General features: G+C 39.3%; 1 protein-coding gene across 1 annotated transcript in view; it reads left to right on the plus strand.

Annotated features, from left to right (window-relative positions):
- Positions 1 to 25458, plus strand: part of LOC120413432 (mitogen-activated protein kinase kinase kinase 13) — a 66160-nt gene that overhangs the window by 31978 nt on the left and 8724 nt on the right. The window contains 5 exon segments of the mRNA XM_039574243.2: positions 9460 to 9960; positions 17013 to 17207; positions 22342 to 22877; positions 22880 to 23000; positions 23075 to 24301. Of these exon segments, the coding sequence (XP_039430177.1) occupies positions 9460 to 9960; positions 17013 to 17207; positions 22342 to 22877; positions 22880 to 23000; positions 23075 to 24301 (2580 nt within the window).

Consider the following 25458-nt stretch of genomic DNA (forward strand, 5'->3'; position numbering starts at 1 on the left):
CGAGAAATTAAAAGTGCAACATGGAGTTAAACTCTCTGTCAAGTTACTGTGAAGCTTTTCATGACAGATGCGAAAGTTTCACTCCATGTTACCGGCTCACATCTCTCTTTTTAATTTCTCGATACGCAGCAATCTGTGGTCTGTGTAGAGGCAAATTAAAAGAAAAAGAAGAAAAATTGCAAAGGAGAAGTGACCACGAAACCACAAAAATAAATATCGATGTGCCAAAATTGGATCCAATACGAGCAATTTGTTCCGGCAAAAACGAAAAAATCAAATAAATAAAAGTTACCAACTATTCAAGGAAACAAACAAGAAAAAAAAAGAAAACCCAACCAACAGTGAACAAGTCAAGAAAGGATGGTCTTTTTCATGACAAAATCGGTGCTGCCGACGGCACTGGCCGACGACAAGCGCGACGAACCGCCGGATACGACGGCGACGACGGTGATGTCGATGTCACCGACACTCGACCAGGAGAACATCATCACCAGGAAGGGGTAATGGAACTTTGCGTTTTGATTAGCACACGGGGAGCGTGAGGGTGGAAGAAGGCAAGGGGGTTGTAATCAGGTGGCTGGGGACTTGCGCACGCAGATACTTGAGTCCTTTGTGCTAACTTGTTGGATTATCATCAGGTGGTATTGCGAGCTGATAAGGACTTTGGGGCGATTCGATGAATTTGCGGGAATGTGATGTCGGACAATCTCAGTTTTTTATTTCTAGCTCGTTTTTATATCTTTTGAATGGTTTTTGCTTCCACATAGAAAAAAAATGATTACAGAGAAACCTCTTTTTACGCGGTGGCGTTACGCTTTTTATTTCGACGATTTCTCTAAAACCATACAACATTTTTGCAAACTTCAAAAAACTTTTTGTAGATCTGAACAAAACCTACAAATTGCTTTTAAAAGATTGCAAAACTGTGGCGTCGTTCCAGAGAAATCGACAAATTAGAAAAGAGGTTTCTCTGTATCTAAAAAGAAAATGGAAAAAGGCAACTTTTGGGTTATTTGGAAATTCTGTGGTTCACGATTAGGTTGTTCTAGAGAATCTAACTTTTCTTCGCTGCAGAGTTTTTGGGCATGCAAAGCGATTCTATAAAAAAAATATCATGGTAGGTAAATTGTCTAAAATCAGTTAATGGACGTTGCAATTTTTTTTAAAAGTTTATATCCCTCGACTCTGGTCAAAGTCGAGTGGGGGAGGGACGTAGATTACAAGCCATTTGAATGAAAAAATTTTTTTTTTAAGTTCATTTTATACCTGGCCAGTTGTTTTGCAATCATTAGTTTTCAAAATATCTAAGTATTGGCTAAACTTTTTGTTCCGCCGAAAAAAAAATCGGTTGATTGATCAACCGAATTTAAAAGCAGGAAAATGGAAAATGTTTTCTGAAATAAAAATAATGTTATGTTATGTTATAGAGAAACTGATGTTCCGGGCATTTATAAAGCTCTGAAAACAAATTTGAACTAATTGGTCAAAAGTTACACCCATTTAAAGGTAAAATCAATGCAATTAAAAAAAAATATTTGCTCTCTGCTCTGCTTCAGGTTGAATACGAAAGAGCCCCCCCCCCCCTTTCTTTAAAGTTGGCATGTTTGAGCTGAATTAAAAATATTTAGAATTTTTATTGAATTCCAATGCATCGCAAAAACTTTTTTTTGCAAAAAATAACATTTTTGTTAAAACTTGTTAATTTTGGAAACTAATTTTTCATTCAAATGTTGAAATCATGGCTTGTATTTTCAAGTTTTTATTTTTTTTTATTTTTTTTAATCAAGTTTGGTTAGAGTTGAGGGACACAAACTTCAAAAAATATTTACAACGGCCTTATTGTATTTTTAATTCGGTTGAATTTTTTTTTTACACATTCTGGAAATTTGATGTACCGTCAGTGGGGGTGACTATGAGTCAAAAAACGACACACCTCTTGTAATTACTTAATAACAAAAACAATTTAAATAACATCGAAAATCTTCCAACGTAGATTTGTTCTTAGATAGTGTACTAACATTTTCCCAAAATATGGTGGATTTTGATGAACACTACCTTAAATGCCAATAGTTTGAAAATTGACTCAATCTCACCCCTTAGAGGGGGTGACATTGGGTCAAATGAAACTAAAATGATGCTCAAATACAACGATATGGTAAAAACAAGTCACCCAACAGTGTTTCTTGTTCGAGGGAATCGTATTGACATGCTACAATGTTTGAAGTGGAGATTTTCAAACATTTGGGTAGTTTTTGAGCAATCCCAACAAAATTTTTAGAAAAATGATTTTTCAAGAGGTCATTTTTGGCCAAAAACGTACCTCAACTTTAGACAGTTGTCAAAATAACAGGATTTGCTCTAGGAACGAGATTTTTTCAGCGAAGTCATCATAAGATGTCTCCTACACAACCCTTTTAACAGAATTCAGTTTAATTGAGAAGAATCTATGAAATGGTGAAAACCGTAACAAATCACTTTGACCCAATCTCACCCCCCAGACCCAATGCACCCCCACTGACGGTAGTGTTTTTTTTTGCAAATGAAATTTTAGTTTAAGTGAAATTAAAATCACCAAAAAGATGTTTTACCGTGCATCATTTTTTCAGTTTAGTCCTTATCCATACCTACAACTTTGCCGAAGACACCAAATCGATCAAAAAAATCCTTCAAAAGGTACAGATTTTTAAATTTTCATATATCATTTTTGTATAGACAGCTGCCAAATTTGTATGGGAAATTATATGGACAAACTAATGATGTAAAGTGGCTTCTTTGGGCATACCGAAGGTACCAAACAAGTTTCAGTTGGATAAAAAAGAGATTTAGTATGTACTACAATCGCTGAAACAAATCTCACAGACGTTATTCCAGATATTTTGATTTTGAATTGTGAAATTTTCAATAGAATTGTGTACATGACCACGAAATTCGAAAAATGTTCAATTATGTTCAATGTAATTAGCCCACCGAAAATGATTTTTTTTCAGAATTATTTTGTGGTGATACTTCGGGATTACATTAAAAATATCAAGTTTTTGTCCTCCATCCCTTCAAAATTTCCGTAAAAGTATAAACCATTCCGAACACATAGTTAATGCTTATTTATGTATTTTTAATCAAATACAGACTTCTTGAGCTTTTAACAAAATTTGAACTTAAGAACCACAGATCAGTTAAAGACGATAAAGTCATAAATAGTAGCATCTAAAAAAATGCATTTTGTGATACTTATCGCCAAAAATTTTTGAAAATCAGGCCTGCCTTTTTCTCCATTTTTATAACATTGTGAAATTAAAAATATTTCAGAAATTGTTTTAGCTATCTTTTCAAGCTGTTGCAAATATTTTTCAAAGTGTGTTGCCACAATTAAAATGTTCAAATTAAAATGAACCCCTGCTAGGTGAACATGCCGTTTCGGTCGATGCGACTACGTGATTATTCCTCGTGATTTCTCGCGCGTAACTTCCCCCATTCAACGTCGCATTTGTTGGCATTGAAGCTCCTCTCCAATCGTATACGAGATAGTCTCAGTTGAAAGGAAATCGATTGTTGTTGCCGTTCGAGTACAGTTGTCTGCACTTTTTTTTCTCTGTTGTACAGGTGCTTGTTGAACTGTAGCGATACACATGTGTGATGGCGACTTAAATGACGGAAATTTCATGGTTTCTCACGGTGAATGGAACACATGGAATGGGAAGTTTCTGGACTTGATTTGCATGGGAATTATTGATCATTTTATTTTGCGAAGTTAATTTCCAGCCAACCAAATTAATAAAAAAAATGTTTTCACTCTCCTTGCTGAGTCTTTTTTTTTTTTGTAGAAATTTTCATCAAGTTTATTTTTAATTAATTCAGCTCATGCCGCCGTCCGCGGCACACCTTTATTATCAGCATTTATTCATTTCACATGAGAAAAACCAACATCAAGTTGTCGGGCGTTTTCTTTCCGCTGGAAACAATAGAGAGAAAAGACACTTTCAGACCTGACCGGAGTCTGTCCACTAGATTTCCCAACTGATTTTCACACTCGATATGAACCGAAACTTTCACGGTGAATTTTGATGCGGCTTGGCGGTGGGAAAAGCTGGCCTTGTGATCTATGGAGCAAACAACACAAGTTTTGACCTTTTGACGAGGAGTTGACAAAACATCTACTTGTAGTGAAATATAAAAAAAATACAATCAAATTAATAATATAATACAAGGAACAATCTGATTTTATTCTTAGCTGTTTTTTTTTTTGCAAATGTAACAGTAGGTCAGCGTTATAGCTGTCCAGCTCAATATTCTTATCTTATCAGCACTTTTTGCGGCATTTGGAAGTGGTTCAATGGAAATTGAAGCAAGTTGGCCAATCGATGATTATTTGAAAATTTTTTTTTTGCACTTTTCTAATTATTTAATCATCTGCTGAAAATGGCTAGCTTAGCTTATGTTCAGCCGAATTTATTTATGTTTCCAATTGTTCCGTAATTAATTCCAGCAATAAACATTAGTTCACGTTAAACCGAAGTTCATTGCCACCCAGGACAGGGAAATGAAATCTTATCAGTGGCACAAGTTGTTTACACAAGTGATCGACTTCGTGTGCGTGATTGCAAGGCTGTTTGAAGAACCGAACCAAACTATCAAACAGCGCAAAAAATCATCAAAACAAGTTTAAAGAAGGCGGTTAGCACAGGTTGATACATAATAAAAATAATTTAAAAATGAAAAATGCAGAAAAAACAACAACCGTAAACCGGGGTGACATTGATACCAAAATTAAACCGAATCTTGACATGATTTGGACAAAACAGGCAAATTTCCATTATCACAGATTCCGGGGGTTCTCCTAGAAGTTTCCGAAAGTACAGTAGTTGTTCGGTAACTGGGCGTTGTTTAACTGGGCGCTCGATAACTCGGCCGTAGCCCACTTAAAAAGCAGACAAACGTCAAAAAATCAAAACAAACTGAAATCACCGAGGGGTTACTGGATGCAAAAATCACGTTCAATAAATAAAAAAAAACTTTTTTCAAACTTTTATGTAATTTCAATTTACAATTAAAGAAATATGAAAAGAAAGCATTGTAAATAAATTTGGTTAACTTTTATTTTTAATTTAGTCAGGAAAATATTATGCATCGATGGTCCCCTCATTATTTTTCGTTCAGCCCAGTTAGCGAGCAGCAATCGGTGACTGGGCTACGTTCTCAGCCCAGTTACCGAACAAGTACTGTATCTAGAATTGAAAATGTTTTAAATAACGTATCCGCAAAGAATCTTCATGAAGTTTGAGCCGTCGCAAGAATCATTTCGATTTAAATCGAGAATCGCCCATTTGAAGGAATCTGTCCCGGGGTCTTTTTACGGAAATGGCCAAATCTCTGCGGATTTTTTTTTAGAGATTTGTATGCTCCAGGGAAAAACATGGATTAGGCGAAATCTTTGGGTAATCGAAACTTCTTGAGTAGGGCGTCCTTAAAAAATGAAAAGTTGTCAAAATATTGGTTGCTTGAATGAAAAAAATGCCCTTTTCGAGTATTTTTTTCAGCAATGCACGTTTCAAACATACTAAAGTCATTGAAATTTGATCGTCTGGGGCTTCATTTGATAGTTTTACGTTCCATGAACAAATTCCTGTACAGACATAGTCCATAAAAGCTTGTGTTTGGGCATGGCAGGCCGTTCTAGGCAGAAAATTTTGTATTTTTTGTGGTTTTTTTTAAACCACTCTGCAAAATTAGCCAAAAATGTTGCAACCTAAACTGATGCATGCAGCTTGTAGGAAATTACATGGAGAACATTTTCCTTTTTTTATCATTCAATTAGTGTACGCAATAAAATTAAATAAAATTATAAGTTTAACAAATATGTGAAACATTTCACTGACATATTTCATAGGCGTCCGATGCACCGGGAAGGCAAAGCAGAAATTTATTGCTTTGATTTTCTTACATTCTAGCAAATTTGTATATAAAATATCGATTGTTTTGCTGTTAACAGCTTATTTTAGACCTGAAGAACGTCATTCACTATCATCTCAGTCCAAATTTGTGTGATTCATAAACAAAATCGAGTGTCCGAATTTCGAATGAGCTTTTATCAGATTCTCCAAAAAATGGTGAAGTTTTGGAGCTTTGGTGTCTTCAGAACAGTTGTTGCAAATGAGAAGGGGCAACTTTTGGTTTGGTTGAAAATTAGGGTGGTTCATGATTAGTAGGGTGATTTTGAAAATCTAACTTTTCAGGAATATTTTTGGGAATTTTTTTGTCTTGTAGAAAGTTGGTGGGCTTGCCAATCCAAGCAACTTTGTCCAAGACACCAAAATTTTATCTCGCAATCTACGCCTTCTACGACCAAATTTATAGAAAGCATCTGAGCAAACCTTAAAAAATCAGTTTTTTGAACGTGGCAATGCAGGGTTAAGTTTTAGAGAAAAGTGATGTTGGGGGCACTTTTAGAGCTCTTGTAATCCAACATTTTCATTTTTTTACAAGTCAATTTGGACTCAAGGGTCAAAAGTTACAGCCATTTTAAGGTAAAAAAGATGCAAATTTAAATCTCAAATATCTCGAAAAGGCGCAGGCCAAATTTTAAGCGCCAGGTTGTTTTTCTTTAAACTCGAGATATCTTCATTTGAAAAAGTCTAATTTTCAAGGGAAAACCATATGGGACCACCCTAACAAAATTCGAAAATTGTCGAAATATATGTTTTTCCATGTCATTTTGTCTGCTGAATCTGAATCTGCCCTCAGAATTAAGCCAAAGTGTCGACAAATTGTTTTTGGCCATATTTTGGGTTTGAAAGATAATTTTCAATGGAAACCCAAAATATAACCAAAAATCGATATGTTGAATTCACTGACAAATCGTCAGAATCACCCTAATTTTCAACCAAACCAAAAGTTGCCCCTTCCCATTTGCAACAACTGTTCTGAAGACACCAAAGCTCCAAAACTTCACCATTTTTCGGAAAATCAATTTTCCACTTAATTTTGCGATCTGGACCACTGTGCAGTGGTTTTTGATTACAAAAAAAAAACAAAATTTTCTACCTAAACGCCCTGCCATGCCAAACACTAAAAAAAAAAAAACCGAATCGACGTAACACCTTGTAATGTGGCCCTCTGCGGTTTCGTCAACGGATCCACAGGTGTGTATCGTTCTTTTTGCGACAAGACTCCGCCTCCCGGGTCTCCTAAGTGTGAAGGTATGGCACGGGGAGAGGGCACCGAATACCTATATTTTTACACTTAGAATTGTTTGCGTCCGCCTCGGGATTCGAACCAGCGACCTCTGGATTGTGATTCCAGCGCGCGGTCCGATTGATCCACACAGGCAGACACTAGCTTTTATGGATTATGTCTGTACATGAATTTGTTCATGGAACGTGAAACTATCAAATGAAGCCCCAGACGATCAATTTTTAGTAGCTTTAGTATGGTTCATACGGCAGTGTTGGTATTTTTGCGCTCTCGCGAGAAAAAATCCTCTCTCTCGAGTTCTCGACACGAGTCTCGAGCTGCTGAGAGAAGCTCACCGATTGCCCGTGCTCTCCTCCGCTCGCGAACGGGCTTTCTCGCGAGCCAGAATTGCCCGTTCGCGAGAAGTTAAACCTGTTTGAAACGTACAAAAAACAACACAGCGATTGAAGTTACACCTGTATACCATCGCCTGGTTCGCATTATAAGCCTGATAAATAAATTGCAACAGCTTGGGACGAACGGCTAGCACGAGGCGCTCGCGAGCGCTCGTGGTGAGAACGAGAAAGCGAACGAAAATGCGAGCGCGAGCGAGAAGAGAAAAGTACTACAAGTTCTCTCCCTCGTTCGCGAGCGAGAAATGCTTTCCTTCTTCTCGCTCGAATTCCAACACTGTTCATACGTGAATTTCTGAAAAATACTCAAAAAGGCACTTTTTCAATTCAAGCTAAGCGCGCGGGTTGTAAACCATTTTTGGGATTTTTGTTGTTGTATGGAAACACTGTTCCTGACATCCTAATCTATCACCAATCACTGAGCACCAATGTTTTGACGTCCTATTCTGGAGCATTCATTTCAGTGCTGAAATGCTAAACTTTTCAGCACTTGTATCGAACAGTTTAACTTTTCCGTTCTTATATGGAAAAGTTATACTTTTCGGCACTGTTTTGGTTCTGAGTTGACCAGAGACACAGACGCAAAAAAAGCGGAAGGCAAAAGGAAAAAACCATCATTTAGCAACTTGTGGCATAAACAGAGTAATGAAAAATCAGATAACTTTAAAACAGTTTGCTTGTTGAAGAATCATGATTTCTTCATATTATGATGAATGAATTTCTCTATCGACTTACGATGCCGTGATACAAATAATATGTATTACCGAAAAAAAGCAAATAAAATGATGAATCTAAAACTTTTCTTCAATAAAAATCTGTCAATAAATACGATAGAGGCCAGTTCAGCACCACACCAACGCGCGCGAAAAGGCAGTTAAATGAGTTGTTTTAAAACAAACTGCTGAAACGAGAAGATATAACGAGACACGGAGAGAAAAAAAGTCCTACAACATTCGTAGAGCCCTAGTTTCTCCCAGTTTAATTTGCAAATCAAATTTTATGCGATAGCCGTCACTTTCAGATGTTATACGTGTAGGTTGTGGGATTGTGGGCTGGCGGTTTGATGAAGTGGGTGAAAGGGGATTGAATCGTTCGTGCTAAAATAGCCCGTGAGAAAAAAATAAGCCTCTAATAATGGCAATACTTATGGTAGTGTGAGTGTTAGTCCAGTTCGTTCCACATCATTATCCGCCCCATATCGGCAGATTGCTATCAAGTGGAAGAGAGCTGTTGAAAAATAAAAATATCTGTCGGCACCAATACCTTCGCAAGGCAATATCTGGCGTGGTTTGACGTAGGACAAAACTTTGTTTGCCAACGCAACGGGAAACAACAGCCGCGCCGGTGTGGCCGATAAGCGATAAGACTATATGATATCAGCGGTTTTTTCTGGATTTATTTTTGGCGCACAGGTAGCAAATACATGCTAGCGTCCAGTGATGTGAAAATTTTCCACAATTATTAGTATTAGTATGGAAAAAATACCTTATTAAAATGCTTTGAAATTTTCTCATCTTTGAAAAGTATCTTGTCACTTTTGATTAACTTACTAATTTTTTACGATTAAACTGTAAACTTTGCAGTAATAAAGATATTTATATTTATTTGCTTGTGATTTCCCAGCAATAATTGACGATTGTACACATGATAACTTATCATTAGATATCAAGTGTGTGATAATATGGATTACACAAACATATAAAGTGCTGAACCTAAAGTATCGTAATTTTATAATGTATTATAACTATGATTAGAATATTATTGTTTTTTTTTACAAATTTGTTAATTTTAACAACATGAATGTTCACAAAAATTCTAAAAAGCTTTATTTTATTTCTAAATGAATTCACTAACAATTCGTTTCCCCTCTCCCTTCCAGCATGATGTCGATCCAGGAGGAGCTGGGCCAGATGGGCATCACCAACGATCAGCCACCGCCGGCGTACTCACAGGCCATCCAAACGTCCGGCGGTGGCGTCGGCTGCGGTGAGGCCATCAACAGCACCGACAGCAGCGTTGACAACAACGTGTGCCAAAGCGGCTGGCCAAACCTGCCCGGCGGAGGGCTCACAGGTGGCCTGCCGGGGATGGCCAGCAAGCAGGTCGGCTGGATGGATGGGCTGTTCGGGTGTATGAGGCCGGTTCTGTCGTTGATCGGCAAGAGCCACATCATGGAGATGAAGAGCAAACAGACTGAGGACTGGGAAATCCCGTTCGAAACCATCACCGACCTGGTGTGGATCGGGGGCGGAGCGCAGGGGGCCGTCTTCCGGGGTATGCTGCGGGGCGAGCTGGTCGCGGTGAAGAAGGTGCGCGACGTCAAGGAAACCGACATCAAGCACCTGCGGAAGCTGGACCACGACAACATCGTGAAGTTCAAGTGAGTTTGCGTGTTATAAATTTTCGAATTATACAATCCACCTCCTTTTTTCAAAAATGCGATTTTACTCAAGTATGAATAAATTTAAGTTGAATCCAGATCAAACTTCCATTACAGTATTTTACGACGCGAGTTTGACTAGTTTATGTAGATTGTTACAATATGCTAAATAAAAGTAAAAAATAATGTTCGAGAATGAATCGAAGAATGTTTGAACTTTCATAATTGTTGCATTCTAGCCGGACCGCGAATAAATACATGTTTTGCTACAGATTAAAATATATTTATTACGGACAAACAAACTAAAATGTACAAAATATACAAAGCCGCCTGTGCGACTGCACGATACAATTACGTCGCTAGACGAATGAAGCAGAGTCTAAAGCATCTACATGATGGCAGATCCAGCTGCGATCAGTGAGCCCAGATCTGCTGTTGTTTTCATGGTCCCAACAATAATGATGATCTAAATTATCTACTAAAACATCAGGTTTAGGTGTTTTAAATGATTTTTTTATTCAATTTAAGAAGATACAGCTCAGCAGTCCATAATTTTAAAAATGGAAACTAAATAAAACGTTTGTGAAACTGTGCCCTTTTCCATTAATAATGTTTTTAAAAGATCCAAAAAATATTTTGTTCCTCGATAACTTCGGATTTTTAGCGGACTGTAATTTTGATTTTAGCGGAAGAGTAAAACGCACGCGTCTTTCCGCTTCGGTTTCTGATTTTCAACTTGACGTTTAATGACAAGGTGGTTTTGTGTAAGGTGAGGGTGAAATAAATAGCAACAATATCTACACTAAAGGTGGCAACAAAATCTCGGCGAACATCCTCCCCCATCGTTGAACCGGTTTCGACGATCCTACATCGCCGAGCTGATCGGACATCTCCAATCATCAGCGTCGTTGATTCTTGTCTCGTGCACCTCGAAACCACGCCGGTGCTATACCTTGGACAGCATCTTCATCGCCAAGCTTGACAACACCACAGAACGATCGTTGGGCTACAGATGTTCGATTTGGCAGCGCACCGCCAACTACCCAGCCCAACTCGGTGTCTCGGAGCGAGGGCAGGTTCTCAGCCAGCATCAACTTTCCTGTCCTTATCAGATCCCAGAATAGTTCTGCTCCCAAGAGCATGTCGATCCTGCCTCTGGAATGAAACTGTGGGTCAGCGAGCTCGATTTCAGCAGGAAGATTCCACTTTGAAATGTCGATAGTTTCTGGTGGCATGTCTTCGATGACTTTTGGCGTTATCAACAGCTCGAGCTCGGTCGAAAATGGCGTGACACGTGATCTTATCTTCGTGCGCACGAGATGGCTGATCCTTGTGACCCCGCCGTTCAAGCCGCTGACTCCACAGTCAGCGCGTTCTTTCTTCAGCTCCAACAGGTTGGCACACTCTTCGGAGATGAAATGGTTCTGGGAGCACGAATCAATAAGCGCCCGACACTCGTGCGGGACGCCGATCCTATCGTAGACCAGAACTACGGCCGTCGTCAGCAGGGTCTGTTTCTTTCCAGACCGGATCTCTGCGTTCAGTTTCGGCGCCTCCGCCGTCGTCGTTTCCAGCTTCTTCGCTCCATCCGTATGAAGCAAGGTGTGGTGCTGCTTTCTGCATGCCTGGCACGTACTTGCTGCAGTGCACACCGCCACACGATGGCCTTTCCGGAAACAGCTAAAGCACAATCCGCATTTGCGTAGGTGACTGTACCTTTCGTTAACGGTCTTCTGATTGAACCGCTCACACTGCATCAGCTCGTGTCTTTGATTGCAAACCGAGCACCTTGTGTCGTTAGCAATCACTAAGGCGACCGACCTGTTCGGTTTCTCGCCCTCTGCACATGCACTGCTCGACTCAATCCTCTCCCAAACGCGGCATCTGTTCTTCAGGAACGTGATGGTGGCCGCGTACGAAGGAAGTACTCCAACCTTCTGCTCCGCCTCCCAGGCCCTTCGTGTTTCCCTGTCCATCCTGGACGCAAGCAGATTCACGGTCATTTGCTCCCCCAATCCATCGACCGGAAGCTCCAAGTTCTTCAGCCCCTCGACGTGCTTCACGCAGGAATCGATCAGCTTCCGAAGTTCAGCAGCGTTGTCGCTGGAGATTTTGGGTAGAGCAAAGACTGCGTCGATGTGCTTGTCGACGATGATTCGTGTGTCTCCGTACTGCTCCTCGAGGACGGCCCACGCCGCGTCATAGTCGTTGTTGTTCACAATGTCTTGATCTATGACTCCTTCGGCATTTCCAATCAGCGATTCTCTGAGGTGAAAGAGCTTCGTTGACGTAGCGGGCCATGATGTTCTGGAACATGGACTTAAACGAATTCCAGTTCTCGTACGTTCCATCGAATTTCGGCAGGGGCACGATCAAAGGTGGAAGGTACTGCGGTACGACGACATTGGTGGAAGTAGTCGGAATGACCGCTGCAGCCGGCTCCGGCTTCACGAGTTTCTCGAGGTGTTCATTCAGAGAAATGCACAACTGATCGTACATCTTCTCAAACTCCAGTTCGCACTGTTCGTGTTGTGTCCGTTGATCGCCAGTGAGTGCCATTGAGTAGATTTGCGCCTGGTACTCACCGAACTTCTTGCAGCAGTCCTGCACGCTCTCCAGCTGCTGTCTTAGGAAGTGGACGTTGCGTAGGTTTGCGTTCGGCGCAGCCACACTGGTTGTAGTCGCCGTCTTCACTCGCTTCAGCTTGTTCTCCATCGCCAGTCGTTGACGAAAAAGCGCATTCAGCTGCTCTTCCATTTCGCGCACTTTTTGTCGTCGACGTTGTTCTTCCAGCTGCTCGCGCACCGGCGTTACTTCTACCTTCCTGGCGTCGCCGTTTTCTTCCCCTCGATCCTCCTTTTTCGGCGTCGCCTTCTTCGATTTTTTCTTCCCACTTTTAGGCGTTCTCGGCAAGGTCATGTTCTTTCATGCTCCACTTCACTGAGAAGGTGCTACGCCCTTCGGATAGTGTTTCCTCCTCTTTCCGTCCAATCGGCACTCCACGGACCACTCTCCAGCTGTCCGATGACCGCACACTTTTTTCAAAGCAGCGTGGGTACTTCGCCCCGCGCTCTACTTGTCACACGTCAACACACACGGACACTTCGACCGCGAATGTTCCGATTCGAGTTCCCGCGCCGGCAACTCGTCAACCTTCAATCCACGGATCACTGCTTCAGCAATCCGGCCTTGAAGGACCAAATGTTCCTCGATAACTTCGGATTTTTAGCGGACTGTAATTTTGATTTTAGTGGAAGAGTAAAACGCACGCGTCTTTCCGCTTCGGTTTCTGATTTTCAACTTGACGTTTAATGACAAGGTGGTTTTGTGTAAGGTGAGGGTGAAATAAATAGCAACAATATCTACACTAAAGGTGGCAACAAAATCTCGGCGAACATATTTCATGGAATATATTTTGTTTTTCTCCATACAATGGGAATCACAGCTTATCGGTAAAGTTTGATCCATAAATAGATATTTTTTAACTGATCTGGTAAGTTAAACGTCAATATTGACATCATTCATTTTTATTGTTGTTTAAATAAATTTATCCATAATAAAACTTATAAGCAAAATAAGATTTGACACTTTTGTGGTTTGTACATCGATGATTCAACAAAAATAAAAAGAGGTTTGAATCACCCAAAACATGCTAATATTGATTCTAGAACAGGGGAATGCATTTAAAATTGATTTCAGTTCAGATTACCATTCAAGTTCCATAAAAAATTAAGGTTTTTGGAAAAACATATTTTTTAAGTCCCCTGATTTTTCGAGTACGAGTGCCCCTAATATCACTTTTCTCTAAAACTTAACCCTGAATTACTACGTTAAGAAAACTAATTTTTAAAGGTTTCCTCAGATACTTTCTATACATTTGGTCGTAGAAGCCTTAGATTGGGATACAACATGTTGGTGGAAGCCCAGCAACTTTCCAGAAGTCAAAAATAAAAAATTCTGAAAAGTTAGATTTTAAAAGTCACCCTAATCGTGAACCAGCCTAATTTTCAACCTAACCAACAGTTGTCCCTTTCTATTTGCAACAATTCTTCTGAAAAGCTCCAAAACTTCTCAATTTTACGGAAAATCCATTTTCTACTTAATTTTGCCATCTGGACAAATGTACCAATGCAATGTTTAAAAAAAAATGTCATTTTTTAAAGGGGTAAACTTAGGCTGTGTTTTTTACTAACATTTGCTATATTTTAAGTAAAAAAAAAGCAAGCAGTATTTTTTTCAGTGTCCCAGACTATGCCTTTACGCATTTTTTTCAATTTAAATTATAATAGTGCCATTCTAGAGCAGAAAATGGTGAAAACAAGCAAAAATTTGAAAAATTTGCTGAAAACCATGAAAAAAATTAGAAAGACAGAATATTGATATTGATAGGAGGTTGTAGAATAGACCAAATACTACTTAAAACTAAAATAAACTAAGCAAGATAAATGCAAATTAAGGTACTAAAAATAAAACAAAAGATCACAAAACAAGGGAAGTAATGTATTTCGTAAAACAAAAGTTGCTCAAAATGACCTCCTGAACACGGTTAAAACAAAAATAAATCAAAAAAATGAGCGGTAGAGGGTTAAAAACGCTCTTAATTAAAAAAAAATCTGTTTTGGATGTATGGGTGATTCTCCGCCAACTCACACAGCAGTTGCCCTGACCCCTCTTCAATTTGCGCGAAACTTTTGTACCTGATCACGAATCCGAGGTCCGTTTTTTGAAATCTCGTGACGGAGAGGCAGTACGACCCCTTCCATTTTTGAACATGCGAAAAAAGAGGTGTTTTTCAATAATTTGCAGCCTGAAACGGTGATGAGATAGAAATTTGGTGTCAAAGGGACTTTTATGTAAAATTAGACGCCCGATTTGATGGCGTACTCAGAATTCCGAAAAAACGTATTTTTCATCGAAAAAAACACTAAAAAAGTTTTAAAAATTCTCCCACTTTCCGTTACTTTTTGAAACCAATTTGAAACATGTCATTTTATGGGAAATTTTCAAATCTACATTGACTTTTCAAATCTACATTGACCCAGAAGGGTCATTTTTTCATTTAGAACAAAATCTTTCATTTTAATATTTCGTGTTTTTTCTAACTTTGCAGGGTTATTTTTTAGAGTGTAACAATGTTCTACAAAGTTGCAGAGCAGACAATTACAAAAAAATTGATATCTAGACATGAGGGGTTTGCTTATAAACATCACGAGTTATCGCGATTTTACAAAAAAAAAGTTTATTGAAAACACCTCTTTTTCAAAAATGAAAGGGGCCGTACCGTCACGAGATATCAAAAAATGGACCTCGGACCATAACAGATTGCAAATGGATCCTCATATGAACTGAGAACGAGAATGTTGTTTTTGATGGCAAAAAAATTACCGTAAAATCGTTTTTTTTTTTAATTTGGATATGGCCGTTGCAAATATTTTTCAAAGTTTATGTCGCTTGTTCAAAATAAATGCAAAATTAAAAAAAAAATGTTCAAGAAAACTGATGCAATTATTGCTCATAATTTCTTTCTTTCAAATTATATAAAATAACAAGCATTTCACACTGAAATACTGATGGACAAAACAACATCAAATGCTTCGCCAAAATAAAAAAAAAAAACCTTAAAATTACATTGATTGATTCCTGTATTCCGTAATGTATCATGGTTGGGGAAAGCTGTTTTTTCACCTGCAATGTGATAAACAATCGATTTAATAGCCTTCACAATTCATTGACTCTTTCTCTTGTGTTAGGCAGTTATGAATATATATATTTTTTGGAACTTTTTACTTCACATCCGTGAACATCGAACCACAGGGTCAATTATGCCCTTGAAACACACCGCATTCCACAACGGTTTACCGGAGCGTTGAAAAGGTAACGCCCACGACACGCACACGATGCAACTGATTGGATTCAGATTTTTGTGGTTTTAATTGGTTTTATTTTGATTTCTTTTGAAAATCTACTTTTTTTGTGCAATTTATGAATTCATGCGTGTTCTAGCGTGTTGCTCGTACTGACTCAGAGCAAGGGTGAGATGTAGGTGTAAGGGCAGTGCGTGTTCATCGGGAACCTGGTGCATAAGATCGGTCAAGGCCCGTTCTTACACTGAAAATTGCGACTTTTTTGTGCAACTTTTTTGTGCAATTTATGAATCGCTGAAAAAAATCTTCAGGAAATAAAAACTTTCAAACATTTTTTCAAACAATCAATCAGTAAACCATAACCGAACACGGAAATCCATCTCTACCCATCCGTGTAACAATATCCGATTAAAAAGAGAAAAAAAGCAGCTACAAACAAAAAACCTTGACTGACTTTTGCCACCGGGCGCCCCGTCCGTGCCACCATTCAAGCCAGTATCCACTTTAGAAAAGCGTGTTAATTATGAGGACACGAGAGACTGTGATGGGGGAGGGGTAAATAAAACGTGCCCTGGAAATAGCTCCGTGCCCCATCCGGACTGGACACTCTCTGGTCGGCGTCACGTTATCATTTCTTGGGAATCACACGGCTGACGCCGGGTTGCAAAGTGGATTGCGTTGAGGCCATTGTTATCTTTTTATTTATTTTTTGAACGTTTTTTGTTCTTACTTATTTAAGCTTAGAACAATGATATATGTGTTATGTAACCATCTCAGTTTCAAAAGTTAACAGTAAAAAAAAAAACAAATCTTTTCTCTCATCGACCAATACAACAAACAAAACAAAATTCCAACCCATTCCAATAATGTCGCCAAATTTCTTACATAACTTATTTATAAGCTTGACGACCCGATATAACTCTGGCGATAAATCTAACAAAACGTTCTTTCCTTTGCTTCTTTCATTCCATGTTGCTGCCGCTGCTGCTACCTTAAACCCCCGACATCGTCTGGCGCCCATTCTCTCTCTCTCCCTGGGAACACCTGGATGGATGGCTCCACACGCCAACGCCATCGTCGCCATTTTCGTCGTCGTCGTCGTCGTTCTTGGCGCCCTACCCCCCCTTCTGGACTGTCTCGACCTGGCGCCACCCTTTTTCTTCCCCGTCAATCAACCAAACAAAACAGGGGTGTATGCACCCAGGCGCCCGTGTTTTGCATGATCATGGAGTATTGTGCGTTCGGGCCGCTGCACACGATCCTGGCCCAGGGCGGCGACGTCATTTCGCCCCAGCGGCTCGTGTCCTGGTCGCAGCAGATCGCCCACGGCATGCAGTACCTGCACTCGCACAAGATCATCCACCGGGATCTGAAGAGCCCCAAGTAAGTGTTTGAAGGGGGGGAAATATGAATGAAATATTAATTACATTACATTACAACATACATTAACTAACATACACTCAAAATAAATGTTTTAACTGAGCAAAAAAATCTAAGGCAATTTCAAAAGATATTCGTTATACAACAATCTATCAAAAATTTCTAAATATAAGAATTAAAAAAAAAACAATTTTGGCCGCCATCTTAGATAACACACAGTCAGATCACTTTGGATCATTTTTGGAGTCATTTGAGGTCAGAGACCTGGGTTATTCTTTGTCAACTCAACCTTTTTATTTTTAACATCCTAAAAAACGAGTTTTCCAATAATTTGCAGCCTGAAATGGAGATGGGGTAGACATTTAGTAAAAAAGGGACTTCTATGTTAATTTGACACCCGATCAAAAATCCATAAAATAACGTATTTTTCATCGAAAAAAAAAAATACCAAATAGTTTGAAACCTCTGCTAATTTGTGTAAATAAAAAAAAATAATAACAAGCATGGAAAAAGTGTTTTAAAATGCATTTTTAACCAGTTCAGTTGTTTTGCAATTATAAGTTTTCAAAAAATGTTAGATTTAACGAGCACAAAAATTTTAGCGAAAAAAAAATATTGCGATAATAAACATCGAAAATTTAAAAATTCTAGAGATTTTATAAATCCTCCCAAACATGCTTTAAAATGATTTTAAATTGATTTCAGCTGAATGCAGATCAATTTCCATTGAAATTTTGAAGTTTTTTGAAAAATATATTTTTTGCCCCCTGATTTTTCGGGCCAACTTTGAAGGGGTGGAGAACTTTAAATAAAAAAAAAATACCAGCCTAACCCAGAAGAGCTATTTTTTAATTTGAAATATATTTTAAAATTTCATGTTTTTGCTACTTAGCAGACTAACTGTATAAATTTAAAAAAGCAGAAATAAAGATTTTGAAATAAAAAAAAAACAATTACTGGGCTCAATTTTATTATGAGGGTTCCTTGACCGAAATAATAAGACCAGAATTTTTGTTTGGGCATTAGGTTAACCTACGCCGTGTTATGGTTTTCGCAAAAAAAACACATTTTCTAATAAAAAATCATAACTCCGCGCTTAGCTGTCTTGGACGCAAATGAAAGGTCATCAGATAGGCTTTCAAGGACAAATAACTAGAAGTTTCAAAATTCTAGCCTAACATTTGAAAAGGTCGTATGAAAACATAAAATGGTGGTTTGAAGATCTCGAGACTCTCGAGCCTACGTTTGATTTTTTTTTATCAAATTCTTTGGATAATTCAAATTTTAGCTTGTTCTTGTTAAAAAAAAAACTTTATTTAAACCTAAATAAAACAATTAAAATTAAAATTTAGCGATTCAAAGATTTCAAAATTTAAAAAACTTGATTATAAAACAAAATTTAAAATACTTGAAAATATAAAAAAAACAGCTCAAATCAAATACAGACCGCTTTAATTTTAGATTTTTAATAATTTAGATTTTTTTCAATTTTTATTTTTCAAAAATGAAAAACTTAGAAAAATGAATTGATAAATGAATTAAAACAAATATGGTAGAATATGAATTTTTTTGATTATTTCCATTTTTGAATTTTAGAGTTTTTAGATTTTAGAATTTTTTTTTGCTTAAAAACTGAAAGATTTTTTTTTAATTTTTCCTTCTAGTTTATTTCATTGCCGGCCTTTTTAAGATTCTGCTTTTTGATTTTCGGCCTTCTGAGGCACTCTAGATTTTGAAGATTATTTTATCGCTCACAACATTATTTGATCATTTGTAATCTTCAGACGTATTCAAATGTGCAAATCCAAATTATTAGATTTTTCTTTTAAAAAATATTGCAAACAAGCGCCGCGTGAAGAAACGTCAAACGCCATTTTATGTTTGTTTCCTTTCAGCGATCCGCTTCAAATCAACAAAAAACAAAATTTAACAGAGCTAATCTATTACAAGAACCATTATACATTATTACACTTATGCTACTGCCAAAAAATTGCAAAATATCAATGAATTTATAGAATCCTTTTTTTCCCTAGAGTTTTATGTCTTTTAAGCCCGAAATTCACAATTTGGAGAAAAAAAGTCCCTATTTGGTTAAGCATGAGCATGAGAGATCACCCATGGTTGCCCCTCCGTTGCTGAACAGAACTGTAATATCCTTTCAGCACTACTGATCATAGGCTTCGACGATCTAATGGTGTTTCCCTGATCAACAGCATGCATGAATGCGCTGAAAAGATAAAACACCATGAATGCTAAAGCTAAATCAGTTGCGAATAGGTAACAGTCATTGGCCACCAACGGCGCCCGCCATGTCAGTTTGTAGATCTCGATTTTAAGGGACGGGAATGTTAGTTAGCGCAGGTTGCTACTAGGGCAGCTGATTTACTCTGTGCTTACACCCCACGAGCGCCAGGAACCTGAAAACTTGTTAGTAAGATAGTGTGTTTGGTCAGAATTCATCATAGAAGATGATGATGCGACCCAAAATCAAAATGTTTGTTGAAAGGAATTATATATTATTCTCAAGGCAAGCAATCGGATGCTGCGGGTGAGAAATTTCCCGTTTATCGGTTATTAAATTTTAAATGAAATGGTTTAGTCTTAGACAGCCGGCTGTGGAAAGATAGAACCAAAATCATTTGTAATTAAAGAATGAAGGATTAAACAGTAACTTTTAACTTGAGATGATTTTACGAGTTTTAAATGATTGATGTTTAGTTAGGTTCTGATTAACGGTGCGAACGACGAGTCTCGATGTGTATCGAGCTGAGATGGTATGATAAGGCTTTGTTGTTGTTGCACACCGACGACGAACGCGAAAAATCTTACGACTCTACAGAAAGAAATCGCAAATCTGACTCTCAAAAGTACCCTATTTAGTTAAAATACAAAAAAAAAGTTATTAAATGTTCCTAATTTAAATAGTAATAGTCCACAAGTTTATTCAATGAAAATTTTAATTTATAGCATTTTTTTGTACCCTTTGATTTTTTTGGGAATTTTTGAAGCGGATTTACTTAAACTTACAATAAAATTTGCAATGGACCCTTTGGGAATCCATAACTACAAAATAGCAAAGTTTCGCGAAAAAGATTTTCCAGTATTATTTTTTTTAATAAATAAAAATTTGTTGATGATTCTTTTGTCCTTGATTTGTTTATTCAAAGTTCCCAAAAATCCTCGGACAATCGAGTCTTGACTGTAATACGTTGTTCTTGATATTGTTTATTAAAAGCAGATTTGCCATTCCTTTCGGTTTGGTTTGTTCCAATTTGACCAGTCGACTTACGTCTCCATTAAAAATCACATTCACTTCCTTCAAAAAGAAGATCATTCGCGGCAAAAAAACAATAAGTTGTCAGCTTGGGAAAACCCCACTCATTGATCCTTGTATATAAAAAAGCCGATTCTAGCCGAAAGTCTACACACATAAACTGAATACCATGCGTTCACCTTCGCACAGCTTTTCAGTATATAGAATGTCTTGACTATGATTTGAAAATGGGGTGTTTAAAGTTTTAATCAATAATAAGGATTTGTTAACAATCATCATGTTGTTTTGTTTTAAAGATTTTCTAAAACTTTACTGATAAAAAGTGTTCAATTTTTCGCTTCGGTGGCTCTCGCCAAACAAAAAATACCGGCTTCGTCGTCATCGTCGGCACTTCCCAGCCTTCGTTGGCATGCGCACACATCAGCCGAATTCCGCGTCATAGCTAGCAGATAACAATGACGTCATTGTTGATGGCAAACCGCCCGTTTGCTGTGGAAAACTTGGGCCATTACGTGAGTTATATGTATCCACCTCGAATGGAAATATGTTTCCCTTTTGCAAGGAGAGGGAGGGGGGGGGGGGGGTATACTTGCCACATTAAAATGACGCAATTCGTTGTTAGTATCTAAATAAACCAAATCTTTATATGAATGATAATCTAGGCTGTGAAATTTGGGAGTTATGTTTTGCTATTTTGCTATACATTTGAAATGATAATTATAATACACTGCAATTTAAAAACAAAGCAATACAAGGCCTTTCTTTATTATTTGAAATGTCTATTTACTTAATTCTGTACTAAAGCCCTATGTCAATTTTTATGTACAACGGTAAAAAACACGAGTAAAAACCATTTCTGATCACTTTTTTTTTTCATTTTAATGCAAAAAAAAAAATTGACAAGACAACAATTTTTCGATGGATCAACTATTGTCCCCTTGGACGAGCTGTCAAGTAGGAACTTTTCTGTCAAGAAGAACCGCGAGGTTAATTATTCCAAATTGATTTGTACTCAGAAAAATAAGCTTTATCGCTGTAAACAATAATATCAGCAATTTAAGCTTCATTTTAGGACCCAATTTTCAGACGATATTATTACACTGAAACCCCGATGGTTTGACATGGTTGTCAAACGAACGGGGTGACTTTTCAGTTTGACACCCTCTTTACACGAAGATCACACACACTACCCAACGCTTGCTTTGATAGTGTTTGTGAGCGCCGTGTAAACAATGACAGTTTGTTTGACTTTGTCAAACCAACGAGGTACAAACACGGACGAACGGACATGACACCAGGAACAAATTTTCTTCAAATTTCTGAAGCAAACTATCACTTGCGCCATCTACACTCAAGTTGTCGAAGTAGCTTTGAACGATTACGCATGATTTCTCAAAACGTCTTATGCAATAATTAATTAAAATATTTAGCATTAGTATTGTACTAGAAACAGTTTTTTGGCATTAAGTTTGTCTTTATGATTCTATGTAATTTATCATGTTTACTAAAATTGCCGAAAAATTGATAGAAATGGTATTTTTAATATAAAATCATAAGACCATTTCAAAAAGTGCCCATGAGTTTGCATCATCAGCTGTCTTTGTTTACGTTTAAGACCACGTGGAGCGAAGATTTTGACAAAACCGATCTCGCTTGCGCAGGTTTACGCCAAGAAGAAGTAAAAGAAAACCTGCTTCACTTTTTGAAACTCCGTGTCATGTCCGTTCGTCCGTGGTACAAACTAAAAAGTGTCAAGCGAAAAAGTGACCAACCACTGGGGGTTAAGTGTATTTAAATTTCAGCTACTCAGAAGATTTAAATGCTTCAATACTAACCGTTGTTTCGATCTTCGTCCCATTCCAGCATCCTAATCGACGACAAGGAGGTGATCAAGATCAGCGACTTTGGGACGTCGCGCGAGTGGAACGAGATCAGTACAAAGATGAGCTTCGCCGGAACGGTGGCCTGGATGGCCCCGGAGGTGATCCGGAACGAGCCATGCAACGAGAAGGTCGACATCTGGTCCTTCGGGGTGGTCCTGTGGGAACTGTTGACCGGTGAAGTGCCATACAAAAATGTGGACTCGAGTCAGATCATGTACGGCGTCGGTAATAACTCGCTTTACCTGCCGATCCCGGCGAGCTGTCCGGAGGGTTTCAAGCTGCTGATTAAGCAGTGCTGGAGTCCAAAACCGCGCAACAGGCCGTCGTTTAAGATCATCCTGACGCACCTGGAGATCGCCGGCCAGGAGCTGCTGCAGGCGTGGGCCGAAGAGCAGGGCTATTACGAGACGCAAAAGTCGTGGCGGGAGGAGATCCGGGGCCACATGCAGAAGCTGACGAGCAACGGGATGAACATCCAAAAGTACGAACAGGAGCTGATTCGGAAGCACAAGGACGAGTGAATTACGCGCAGGACATCCGGATGATCTACGAGCGGAAGCTGGAGAAAACCAACACGATCTACCTGCACCTGAGCCAGGTCATCATGCAGATCAACAAGAAGGAGCGGGAGCTTATCGAGTGAGTGTTTGGGAATGGTTGGGAGATATTAGCGGGAATAATTTTAATGTTGGGTTTCTCGTATTTATTTTCAGACGTGAAAAGCAACTTCCAGGCTACAAACCCCGCAAGTGCGGCAACATGCTCAAGCGCAGCGCAGACAAGGCCAACCGGAAACGCGCCCAGCTCTACTTGCCAGCGACGCTCAACGGAGCTCACCAACCGGTGGTGATCAACCCGGCGACCGTTCCGGCCGGTGAATCGACCACTCCTAGTCCAACCAGCCCGCAGAAGAAGGCCCTGTACGCGCAACTGGAAGGCACGACGAACAACTCGGTTTCGGTTGTGATGGCGACCGCGACACCGTCCACGGGTCGAACCAAAAAGTTTACCCGCCGTCGACGCGTCGGCTCGGGAACGTTCAACTCGCCCAAGTCCAGCCCGAGCCGGGACCGGCGGATGGTGCAGAGTGAGCCGGAAACGCGCCACGTCAAACTGGTCGATACGGAGACGCAGACGGACGTCATGGACGTAAGCGAAACGGACGCCAGCCCCAGCCCGAACCTGTCCGCCAAACACATGTCGACGAGTTTGCGGGAGGAGCAAGACGACGAGGAGGAGGAGGTTGACGAAGGGCGAGACCAGATGCCGGAACTGGTGCAGGGTTACCGCTGCGGAAAGCCCCAGTCCGAAGACGACGGAGAAGTGCCTGAAGATGAGGAGAACGGAAACTCCATCTCGACCGGGATGACCAACAGTCGGAGCAGTTAAATGCTGACCAGTGGCCACCAGCAGCACCCGGTGGGGGAGGAAGACGACGACGAAGAAGAAGTGGGAAAAGATCGCGAGGGCTGCTGTTCGAGCCCGGACATGCTGATGGACGCGATGAATAGCAACGAACGGCTGGACCGGGACTGCAGCGACGACGACAAAATCGACACTCTGGACCGGAAGGTGAGCTTCATCTCGGAGAAGCTCCAGCAGCAAAGCATTCTCAACGACAACAGCATCCTGATCGACAACAACGTGACGGTGTACACGGCCGGGGGCAAAAAAGGCAGTCTGGGCAAGACGGCAGGGAAACGGATGCTCGACGGGGGCAGCACCATTCTGATGAAGCATCCGGCTGCCGGTGGGTACCTGAACGCGGGTGGAAGCGCCGTGGGGGCGTACGTGTACCGGGGGGAGGTCGTCGAGAGCGGCAGTCCGTTTCATCTGACGAGGGCGGCCCTGCAGGATCAGGAAGGGTGCAACGACAGCTGGACCGACGAGGAGGGCGAAGAACCGATCGAGCTGTACAATTACGTGCTGAGGAGAAAATGGTAAGTTGGGGTGGGGTGAATCACACGGTTGCGCGCGTGGGTGGTACGCGACAAGAGATTGCTTTTTGGTCGATTGGTCTTTTGATAAGAAAGTGACCACCTCATGGTCTTGGGAGATTTTTGCGCGCCACTTTGATAAAGCGTAGAGGGAAAAATAGCAAACGATGCGAAATAAAACTGTGCGGATGACTAAGCTAGCGAGGAATTTTTCACCGTTATGATACCTGAGACGCGATGTGATAAGTGAAGAAGCAAATTAATTGTTGTTTTGTGTGCGATCAGGCCACCTGTCGTACGATGTTGTTGAACAGTAAAATTATCACCGAAAAGTAATTAGAGCTAATGTATTTATAGAAATTCTCTCAGACTTTAAAACGTTCAACCTTTATTTTTATACAAAAGTGCGTACAATGTCATAAAAGATTTTTTTTTGCATTGCAAATCGAACCAATTAATTTTCTAGATAAATCTGAGATTGTTCCGAGATAACTGAAATTGCACCTTAAATTGCCTTTATACCAAAAAACTTTACCAAAAATGTGTAGAAACATTTTCCATTGCAAATTTGATTTTGTATCCTAAAGATTTTAGAAATATCTCATTTTTTTTTTTTTGAAAAAAAAACGCGATTTAAAAAAAAGTGTATCTCTTATTTTTGTATCATTTTAAAGAAAAAGGTTTACCTAGTTTTTTTTTTTTTTTTGTGCAACCAACCAAACGGGACCACGCGGCCGCTTCTTACAAATTGAGTTGTTTCCAGGTATTTTTAGATCTACATTCTATACATGCAAATAACTCGCATAGGCATTTGGAAGGTGTTAGCTCTGCCGAGCTTCAGTGACTAGGGCGTCCAATTTTCCCGGGTTTTGAATTTCCCGGGAAACGGAAAAAATGTTTTTGAAATCCCGGGAATTCCCGGAATCCCGGGAAATTTTTTAAGCAGTCATAAAATGTATGTTTTCATAATATTTGATATGTTTTCAACCTCAATAATAATAATTGGTGACAATCTACACTTCAATCTAAACAAGGACGACAGTTTTTAAATAACTTAAAAGACATAAAAATTGTTTTTTTTTATTTAAAAAAAAGTTCAAATTTAAATTTTCAATGTTATTCAAATTAAATAAGTGTTTTATAAATAAATTTCTTCTATA

The sequence above is a fragment of the Culex pipiens genome, chromosome 3 (genome assembly GCF_016801865.2).
Source record: "Culex pipiens pallens isolate TS chromosome 3, TS_CPP_V2, whole genome shotgun sequence".
NCBI classification, from domain to species: Eukaryota; Metazoa; Arthropoda; class Insecta; order Diptera; family Culicidae; genus Culex; species Culex pipiens.